At 47.0% G+C, this 10,551-nt stretch overlaps 2 protein-coding genes across 2 annotated transcripts; one reads left to right on the top strand and one right to left on the bottom strand.

Annotated features, from left to right (window-relative positions):
• The first annotated feature begins 733 nt into the window (after positions 1–733).
• Positions 734–5,391, top strand: LOC100821327 (mitochondrial carrier protein MTM1). Its single transcript, XM_003574368.4, has 10 exons — positions 734–1,152; positions 1,250–1,324; positions 2,292–2,420; positions 2,517–2,576; positions 3,023–3,193; positions 3,358–3,451; positions 3,634–3,725; positions 3,814–3,963; positions 4,098–4,156; positions 4,857–5,391. The coding sequence occupies exons 1-10, from the start codon at positions 922–924 to the stop codon at positions 4,984–4,986; spliced, it is 1,191 nt and encodes a 396-aa protein (XP_003574416.1). The 5' UTR covers positions 734–921; the 3' UTR covers positions 4,987–5,391.
• Positions 5,145–9,103, bottom strand: LOC100833494 (L-type lectin-domain containing receptor kinase IX.1). Its single transcript, XM_024461304.1, has one exon. The coding sequence runs from the start codon at positions 8,805–8,807 to the stop codon at positions 6,531–6,533; it is 2,277 nt and encodes a 758-aa protein (XP_024317072.1). The 5' UTR covers positions 8,808–9,103; the 3' UTR covers positions 5,145–6,530.
• Between the last annotated feature and the right edge of the window lie 1,448 nt (positions 9,104–10,551).

Here is a 10,551-nt window from a genome sequence, read left to right as displayed (position 1 = left end):
CGGAGAGAGCAAGAGCAGAGTCTCGCGGGCTCACAAAGCTTGGGCAAATCATCCTGAGAACTGCTATACATCCGACGAAAACTGTAAGATTTCTGTATGACACTACACGTCTGCCATCGATTCACTTGTTGTGTGCCCATGATGCACTGTCGTATGGAGTTCATACGAATTTCATCGTACGCAGAGCAATTCCGAATCATCCATGCAACCAGTCTTATAGATCTTTGCCCAAAATATTTGCCTTAAATCTCTTAATCGATACTATCTGATAGTACATTTCACAGATCGTTGACACAAAATGAGCGAAGATCATCTGCTACTATATCATGCAAGCATCTTTTATTGAGCAAGATCTTGATACCGATTCATTTCCTTTTTCCGCTTAATTACTTGATAAAATACCCACGCATAATTCGGCCCATTGTCATAAGACGTGACATTTTATGAAATATCCAAATATAGAAAGCATTTTATATTAAAAAAGTTCACTTTTAATAGCCTTTCTTGGATTCTTGGCTAAAAATTCAGGACAAAAATGAGGCGCATCAAATGTGCCGGTTTTTCCACTGAACATTGACTGTCAAGAGTAATTTGCGGATCCCTAATTTATTCCTTTCCATTTTTTGTTTTGAAAAACACCAGTACCCCGTGTACACGACGCAGTCACGTAGATTTCCGTAAGCATGGAGGTGGCGAGAGGAGGAGAGGCGAGCTGGCGTGCAAAACCTAATTAGTCAGCCCAGCCCAAAGGACTCCTCTGGAAACAGAACACCAACCCTTTCCTTCTCCCCTCCTCTCGTCCCGGAGCCTTCTCTCCTTCTAGAGAGGGAGAGGGAGGGAGACAGGCCACGGCCGCAACACCCGCCCGCGCCACCTCGCTCCCCTCGGCAACCAATTGATCCGGCTGCGCTCCTTGGAGCTATGGCGGGCTGCTCTAGGGGCAGCTTCCCCGCCTGGATGACCGCCGCCGCCACGCGCGTCGACCTCTCTGGCTCTGGCGGCGGCGGCGGCGGTGCCGCGTCCGGCACGCAGCCTTCCCAGCCCGGGCCGCCGCCGGCGGACCAGGAGCTCGGCATGTTCGAGCGCGCCCTCTCCGCCGCCAGCGCCGCTTTTATCTCCGCCATCATTGTTAACCCTCTCGACGTCGCCAAGGTCGGGCCTCTCGTCCTTTTTCCATTACGCGGTTGAGCCCTTTTTTGTGTGATTCGCGGTGGTTAATAGGTGGTGGTTTTTCTGTGTCCACGTGCAGACGAGGTTGCAGGCGCAGGCGGCGGGGGTGGCTTACTACCAAGCACCACAGATGGCGGCGCTCGGACCGGATTCGGTAACCAATCTGATCTCATTTTTAGTGCTGCCTGCTCTGCTGTTGTGTTGTGTTGTGTTTTGGCTGGCCTCTAATTACAATATGTTCTGGAGGAAATTGATTGCTTTTTATTGCCCCCAAGCTTCCGGTGAAGCCAGGAAACTAAAGCACAAAAGGCCAGCGATCTCAAATGGCAAAACTCTGAGAGAAGATTTGAAAAGGGAAATGATACAACCGTGTGGGTTTAGTCATTTATGGTTTATAGATTATGTTGGTGTGTGAGATACCGTTAATGTTTCCGGATGTGAAGGTGTACAAAATTGTTTGTTTGGTCCAAAAGCTAGGATAGTTCGTTACTCGGTTTCTTAAATTTCATAGTTAGCTAGAACTGCTGGTAACTTCTGCTGGATAGTGGATCCCTAAAGTTCGCCACTGTAATTGATTTGCCAGCCTACCATTTGCACTTTAATTAGCTTTGGACTTTCCATGTATCAACTTATTTTTCGTTGTTTGTTGAGAAGCAGTTAATGATAAGGTCATATCGCATGATTCGAAGTGGATGATGTTAGCTATGTCACTGTCTGGTAAAGATCTAAGTTGCAGGGCAATACAGATAACATCACAATGTCATTAAGCTAGAATATGCTTGTATAAACTGTACCACAGGGTTTTAGAATTATGTTCAATTTGACAGGTGATATAGTCCTCATTCTGATAAGCAACTAGATTTGGGATGTGCATCTTGTCTTTGGTCATGGAAAATGGAGTTGAGAAATATAGTTAAAGTGCCATCATATTCCTGAACCAAGTTATCCACGTTTACATCCTAAGATTTTTTCCTTTATTACAAATCTATTCATGTTAATAGGATGAATCATTAGTCAATGACCCTGTTGGTTTTATGGGCTAGCTGTCAAATGGATAACCTATTTTTCTTGTACTGTTGTACATTGGAGGAATGCTGCTGATGTCTTATAATCCTTTCCAGATACTGTCTGAATTCAGGTGCTCTCCATCGTGCACACGTGGTGTCATTTTGGGAAGGGAACCTATCTGCCCCCCTGATTGCTTTCAGTACAAGGGCACAGTTGACGTATTCTTGAAAGTTGTTAGACAGGTAATGCAGCACAAATGTGCTTTGGTAGCTTCTTACGTTAGTAGTACCGTACAGTGGACAGACATACTCAAAACATTTGTTAATCGGTTGTTTCAGGAGGGATTTGGTAGATTATGGAGAGGTACAAATGCAGGCTTGGCATTAGCTATTCCAACTGTGAGTTCTCGATATTATATTTGGTTGTGCTAGTTTCTGTCTTGTGTTAATTTTGTTTCCGTTCCGTGAAATGTAGACAATCATTTAGTACTTCCAACCTCTCCGATATGTGCGGAGTAAGCAAAATAGCATGTGCTTCGCCGTGCCGTTTGCACTTGTTTTTCAAGAGAAAATTTCTTGTTGCTGTTACATGTATAACTCATCTTAATAGAAGAAGCCTTACATGCTTTAACTGTTACTAGTCTGCATCTGCAAATTATAGTTTGTATAACGAAATAAATCTATGCCCTAAATAAGGTCTACAGCACCATTTTTGTGTTTAGCCATATCTGTCTGTTAAAGTAAAGGCAGATATCATCTAACATGCTCAATATCTTCCTGAACTTATACTTTTGCGCACTCGGGACTGAATGGTGTCCATTGATTATGCGTTTGGGCACAAGCAGGTTGGAATATATTTGCCTTGCTATGACATATTCCGCAACAGAATTGAAGATTTTACAAGAAGCAATGCTCCTGGTTTGACACCATATGCCCCACTAGTAGCAGGATCAGTTGCACGTTCGCTAGCATGCATTGCTTGTTCCCCAATCGAATTGGCAAGGACACGGATGCAGGTAATGCTCTATTGGAACTTCCAAGTATCTAGTTAGTAAATTTCAGTTCATGTCATATATCTTTGAGGATATTTTCGTTTAGATAATTTAGAGGCCTATATAATGTGTTTTCTTCCTCATTGTAAAATAAGGAGTTTCAAATTGTAACTATTTTATGTTATCAGGCATATAAGGAATTTCAGCCTGGAGTAAAGCCTCCTGGAATGTGGAAAACATTGCTTGGTGTTCTTTCACCACATGCAAGTTCAAGTCAGAGTGGTATGATATTGTAATTTGTTTTCACATATGTTAGTATAACGGTTCTTATTTGTCACGCTTGTTTTTCATTGTCAAATATGTTAGTTTTAAGTATTCTGGATCTTAATTTGAACTAACATAACTCTTTCTTTTGGGGAAGACGTTAGTTTGGTTGATTAATTAATTAGTTAATTCTGAAACAGTACAAAATTATCGTGTTCTATGGACTGGTGTGGGTGCACAGCTTTCACGGGATGTTCCGTTCTCTGCTATATGCTGGTCAACGCTGGAGCCGGTGAGTCCGTGTTGTCTATGCCTTAGATATGCTAAATAATTATCATAGCCAAATGGTACACATCTTAACTTGTCACTGTTACACGTAGATTCGAAGAAAGCTTCTTGGTCTTGTTGGAGAAGAAGCCGATGCAGCTAGTGTGTTGGGAGCAAACTTTGCTGCTGGTTTTGTAGCAGGTAGTCTTGCAGCTGGTCTTACATGCCCTCTAGATGTTGCCAAGACAAGGAGACAGATAGAGGTTTGTGTCTTTCATATTTTGTACACTTCCCTCATGAAGCACCATATAATTTTTACTTGCCATCAATTTCATTTGTTGGATTCATTCGTTGCTTTCCTCTTTTCATTTTGCATGTTATTTTGTTTTCATTTCAGAAGGATGCTCAGAAGGCAATGAGAATGACGACGAGGCAAACCTTAGTTGATATATGGAGGTATGTCTTCCATATACTGTTAAGACTTCAGAGGCATTTCATTCCAAACAAATAAAGGGCTACATGTCTGCTTTTGTGGCCCAAAACCCAACCTACAAAATGGTCAATTGGGCTTATACCTTAGTGTAGCTGTGATTTAGTAACCATTTGTGTTGGGCAGCTTGCTGGGTGAGGTATGTGAACATGGCAATAAATTGTTGGGAACATGGGTCAGTGAGGGCATTAATATTAACTGTTGGGTTTTAGAAAAACCATTCCTTTACTGAATATCAAGAGAATGATATTGCAGACCATAATAATTGAATATATTTTAAATAACAGTAAACTACAATAGTGTGAAAATAATTTTCTAGACAAATCTTCTCACACAACCTTTTTATTTGTCACAATCTAGTTATTCAAATAGATATTGATTGGAAAGTCTGTAATGTTTGATTACACATAACCCAGGCACAAGAACGAATTGTTATTTTGAACCGGAGGGGTATATATGAGTTAATGCACGAATTTAGGGCACTGCAGAACGATCTTATGAAAAGTAAGAGTAGGCTTTCTATTGGTTAAAATAGATATTTTAGCTCCATGACGCACAAAACTACAAAGAACTTCTGACTTCGTAGCATAGTCTTAGAACAACCGTCCACAATATATTGCAGAGTACTTAGCAGATCATTTCATCACTCTGTTTTTAACTTGCTAGCTCTGGAGGTCCAAAAGGCTTGTTCACCGGTGTTGGTCCTCGTGTTGCACGTGCTGGCCCATCAGTTGGAATTGTCATATCCTTTTACGAGGTTGTCAAGTATGCTCTTCACCAAAGTCAGATGGCATGATCAGGATTTGCTCGGAAGATGGAGCCACCTTCTTTTGTAGAAACATGACACTCTCCAAATCTGCCAAGTGTACTGCTCTCTCGAGCATTGGGCTGGCGGGGCTAGGTGTAACTTAGAGGAAATGAGTTCTCAAGAGTGAACATGCTTTTTCCTGGATAAGGTCCAGTTGTCGTTTAGTAATATCTTCGAAGGCTTTCAGTTTTGATGCGGAGCGAGCTCCAGTTTTGTCAGAGGGAAACGGACACAACCTTGTCTTGAAGCTTTCTGTGTACACCAAAAGCTGAAGCCTGCTTCGATTAACTTATAGCAATACCAATGTAGTGGAAGATGTAGCGCAGACAATGATCAATAATACCTTGCACTTTGTATCCTCAACTACAGAAGAAATTTTGTTTTATCTCTCAAGTGCTGATGGTTTGTCCCATCACGAGATCAGCCTGCTTGTATTGGCTGGTCTTATTGCTGTAGATACAAATCAAGAATGTTAACTGGTTTCCAAGTATCAACAGCAATAGCATATGCTACTTGAAGCTCGTAGGCAAGTTCAAACTGGTGAACATAAAATCTCTGGATGATCTGTTAGACTGTTACCCCCCTACTGGATACCACAATGCAATTCTCTCACTCTTCTAAGTAGCTTTCAAATACTCTCCGTTCCTAGATATAAGATGCTCTAGCACTGTCCTGAGTCAAATTCTTTTAAGTGTGTACTAGTATCTCCGATAGCAAATAAGTATACTACGAAGATATATACTCCCTTGGTACGGTAGTAAGTGTCGTAGCTTTCTCATGTTAAGTTAATGCATGTACACCTCCCAATCAAAACAAGCTTGTTTAGCACATAGACAAGCAGCAACATCTGCTGTTCAATGGGGAAAGAAAATTAGATGCAGGCTAACAAAGTTCCTGCTACGCTCCTTGACCTCATCACCGGGCACTGGCCAGTATGCTCCACCGCTTGCTGAGGCTCGTTATGTGCCGCGGCCCGGTTGTGTCCTTGTTTGCCAAGGCCCGAGAGCAACAACAGCAATGCGATGATTCTCGTTCCTTGTATGCAGCGAGTGACAGTGAGAGTCTGCTTGTTCTCGACAATCTTGGTGGTCAGTAAACCAGGATTAGTGTTGGGTTTGCAGTTATGAAGTTTTCCATGTTGGTGATCAAAGTGCTACACTTTCCTTGAGACTCAGGCGATTGGAGTCGGGATCGTTTCAGGGTCACGAGACGATACGACACATATGTGAAACAATCTACTAAGACAAGAACAAGGCAAGGGTCCTTCAAAAAAAAAAAAGAACAAGGCAAGGGGAACTACATTGGTGATGCATCATGAAGGAAGTCGGCGCACACGAGAATTCTTACACTGCAAGAAGTACCATGGGTAATCATATGCTGAGCAGAGTTTCCTTCAATTTCAGGTGAACTCAAAATAGCAAAACCCTCTATTTTTTCCTCAAAACAAAAATAGCAAAACCCATTACATAATTTACAATTTTCAGAGTGTTCACGAGGAGGACAGAGGAAATGGTCATCCATTGAGCAACTACCTACCTTCCTCTGAGCAGGCGAACTGACTGTTTTGACCCCACGGGAGGAATGCCCGAGGTAGAATACAGCGTGCTGTAGTCGCGAGAGCTCGTCCGGTAGTTGTACTCTGCCGTCACGGAGGTTGTCGCCGTCAACGTCGTTGTGTCGTAGACGACGTACCTCTCACTCTCAGCCGGGTCGTAATAAGGCTGCACGTACATGGCCACGGGCATCCTGGGCGGAAGCGCCGGCAGCTTGGCGGCCTCGCCGGACCGCAGCGCCTCGACGGCCTCCCTGATGCTGGGCCGGGCCGCCGCGTCGGGGTGCGCGCACCACAGCCCGACCACCAGCACTCGCTCCATCTCCCGCGCGTCGAAACCCATCTCGCCCCGCAGCAGGGCCTCGTCGGCGGCCTGCAGCACGGCGCCCCGCCCGTACAGGGCCCAGGCCCACTCCACGATCCGGAAGATCCTCGTCTCCCCCGGCGGCGGCGGGGCCATGGGCCGCCGGCCCGTGGCCACCTCCAGCAGCACGACGCCGAAGCTGTACACGTCGGACTCCGTGCTGGCCTTCCCCGTGGCGATGCACTCCGGGTCGAGGTACCCGGGGGTGCCGGCCACGGCGGTCATGGTCTGCAGCCCGGCGCCGTGGTCGATGAGCCTGGCGAGCCCGAAGTCGCCGAGCTTGGCGTCCAAGGACTCGTCCAGCATGATGTTGCTGGGCTTGATGTCGCCGTGCACCACGCACTGGCCCCACTCCTCGTGCAGGTACAGCACGGCGGCGCCCAGGCCCAGCAGGATCCGGTGCCTGGCCGGCCACGTCAGCAGCAGCAGCGCCGATGATGATGACGTGGCGCCGGCGCCGCCGTGGTGGAGGTGGCGGTCGAGGCTGCCGTTGGGGACGAGCTCGTAGACGAGGAGCAGCTTCTTGCGGCCGTGGCACCAGCCGATGAGGTGCACCAGGTTGCGGTGCCGGAGCCGGCTGATGGCGGTCACCTCCGCCGTGTACTCCCGCTTCCCCTGCGCCGACCCGCCACGGGAGAACACCTTGATGGCCACGTCGAGATCGTCCACGCGCCCGCGGTACACCGACCCGGACGCGCCCTGCCCCAGCTTCTCCTCCTCCGAGAAGTTCCCCGTCGCCGCCCGCAGCTTGCGAAGCCGGAACGGCCGCGGCCCCGCCCCTGACTCCAGGTCCTCCTCCATCGCCCACGAGCCGTCGTCGTCTTCCTCGCCCGAGGACACCTCGTCAGAAGACTCATCATCATCATCAGACCGCCGGCGTCTCGAGCGCCAGAGAAGCGCGCCGACGAAAGTGCCTAGCAGGAGAGCCAGCACCGCCGCCACGGTAACCCCGACCAACACCTGCGTGCTGCCCGTGTGCCTCCGACGCTGCTGTGGCTGTGCCGAGGTTCCGTTGCCGACGGGCGAAGTGGTCGAGAAGGACCAGGACAGCACGTACTGCAGCGCGACGCGATCCTTGCTCGTGGCCGCCGAGAAGCCGACGACGACCTGCGGCGGCAGAACGCTTCGCAGGTCGACGATGGTGCTGTGAGCGTAAGTGGTGTTGCCGTCGTCGCTGCTGCTGCCGTTGCGCAGGACGACGTCCAGCCGGCCCGTGCTGCCGTTGTAGTCGATCCGCGCCGACATGACCCGGCCCACCAAGCTGTCGTCCGGCAAGACCATGTAGTTGCCCAACGAGCTGCTGATGTTGTTGAGATCGACCCCGATGTGACGCGCGCTGGGGTCCCAGTCGTCCTTGACCGTGTCGAACTCCACGGCGACGATCCGGTAGTCGTCACCGCCGGAGCCAGTCGCGTTGCCACGGCTAGTCAGGATGTCGGGGCCGAAGAGGGCGAGGAAGCCGCCGAAGGAGTTTGTGGGCACGTTGGACGCGGTGCCGACTGGAGCGCCGGTGAGGAAGAAGGCCATGCCGTGACCGACTTCCATCCCCGGCAAGGCTTCGATGCCGAAGGAGAAGGCGGTGGAGAAGCTGGCCGTGTCGCCGGTGGCGGGATCCCAGAGCTGCATCGCGTTGGGGAACACCAGCCGGCCGAGGTTGTTGATGTAGTTCTGGTCGCTATGGCTGGTGAGCTCGGCCCTGTGGTCGCTGATGTTGCAGTCGTCCCCGAGCGAGCCGAAGTCGGCCTTGTTGGTCGTGTTGATGTAGTCGTAGTGGAAATTGAGGGACGATGCCTGGTGGTGGAGGGAGAGGAGGAGGAAGACGACGACGCGCAGGAGGCGATGATGCCCAGTGATAGTCCAACATCTTAGCGAGCACGAGAGCGCAGCAGCCATTGCAAGTGGGCTCTCGTGCAAATGTATGCAAAGAGCAAACCATGGGTGTTTATGGAGTGGTAACTGACGTGGCTGAGCGAGGACCGAATTGACAGTTGATCTAATCAAATCAACAACCGGCTGGTTTGGCTGAGAACCAAGGTTCTTTATCTGACAGGATTTCTGATGAAATTTTGATTTTTGTTTTGTTTTGAAAATGGTTATGTATCGATCGAGGGTACGTCCGGCAGCCTCCGAATAGATTTGGTGTTTGTTTTCGTTGGTTGTCAAAATTTTGGTTGCTTATGGAATCTTGTCTATTCATCCCACAATTTCTTCACAAATCTTGTCAAACTTTTGACCACTCATGGGTTTGGAAATCCTTTACCAATGTTTTAGCTAGACAATGGTTGGCATATTTTGGTGGGACTACTCTTGACACAAATAAAAAATATCCGGAATCTATGTGATTTCACAAATGCAACTATATGTGGCACTGCGGATGAAGCTATCTCTCTTAACAAGGGGCCACGGGTTCAACACTACTCACTCGTGACTAATACTCGGTTTGCGATAGCTGAGACCTGAGATGTGTTGTGCTTAACTTACGTTATAATCTGCTGCGAAAAATACAAAACAAACAGATAAAGAATGCTTAACCAACAATAACATAGGCAAAACTGGGTGAAATAAATGATATAATAAGAATCCACCTCAATGCTAAGGCAACCTAAGTTTCTTTTATAAACGGTATCTTTTTCATAGTAAACTAACTGCCAGGAAATGTGGTTACCGGACGATAACTGAAAATAGCGCCCGACCGAACCTTTCCCCACCACCGACTATATTTAGTTATCTGGATTTGCAGTTGATCTCCCGGTCAAACTAGCTTAGTCGCTAAATTTGTCTCAAGATTCATATTTTTAATCTTCTCATGGGTATAGAACTACTTTTTATTTTGATTACAAGATAGAGATCGCTTGCCCACTTATATATGGTCCCGAGGTTTAGGCGCTAAAACTTGTCTAATTGCGGGACATGTGAATATCGATTTTGTAGAGGACGGGGTTTTCCTCGTTTCAAAATATATATATGAAATATCGATTTATTCCAAAAAAAACCCTGAAGTTCCCATTTCAAAAGGCTACTTCGTCTCGCCAGTACTCAAAAAACCCTACTCCCACATTGTGATCTAAGCATACGACGATTCTTTTTTCTGCTGGGATTATGCTACTCCGTATGTATTTTCAGGTCAATTAGCCACTTGACCACCGGTGATCTAAGCATACAAGGATGTGGTAATAATTTACTCCTTTATTTGATTTGGTATCTATCGTTGTGACATGACATGGTAAGTAACCTTAATCAATTACCTCAACCGGGAAATATGAGTACAAAGTCATTGTATACAATGTTCTTTCTTTTCCCCCCTTCTTTTTTCTGCTGAGATTATGCAATGCATTTTTTAGTTTTGAGGTCACAATGTAGTAAATGATTTTGTGGAGTGACCACCGGTGAAGTAAACATCCCCCGATCTTTGATCTGCTCAAGTGATATTAGTATTATTTATGTACTACTCCACACGTCTTGCGTACCATTTCGTATGCCGGATGTGACTTAAAAAACTGAAAGAAAATACCATACATATGCATTGACATTGATAGGTTTCTTAGTGGAGGAGATATCTTTTACGGTGGTCCTACATCCTTTTCAGTTTACTAGTAACAGTGACCGTGCGTTGTCACGGCCTCTTAAACACCTGCAC

This window comes from Brachypodium distachyon, chromosome 3 (genome assembly GCF_000005505.3).
Source record: "Brachypodium distachyon strain Bd21 chromosome 3, Brachypodium_distachyon_v3.0, whole genome shotgun sequence".
NCBI classification, from domain to species: domain Eukaryota; kingdom Viridiplantae; phylum Streptophyta; class Magnoliopsida; order Poales; family Poaceae; genus Brachypodium; species Brachypodium distachyon.
Note: the sequence above shows the minus strand (reverse complement) of the source record. Positions and strands in the feature narration are given on the sequence as shown.

Excerpts from the sequence above, each read along its gene's own strand:
- LOC100821327 (XM_003574368.4), top strand. The coding sequence starts at position 922 with ATGGCGGGCTGCTCTAGGGGCAGCTTCCCCGCCTGGATGACCGCCGCC. Across the intron at positions 3,964-4,097 it reads AGACAAGGAGACAGATAGAG|AAGGATGCTCAGAAGGCAAT; the intron begins GTTTGTGTCTTT and ends TTTTCATTTCAG. Across the intron at positions 4,157-4,856 it reads ACCTTAGTTGATATATGGAG|CTCTGGAGGTCCAAAAGGCT; the intron begins GTATGTCTTCCA and ends TTAACTTGCTAG.
- LOC100833494 (XM_024461304.1), bottom strand. The coding sequence starts at position 8,807 with ATGGCTGCTGCGCTCTCGTGCTCGCTAAGATGTTGGACTATCACTGGG.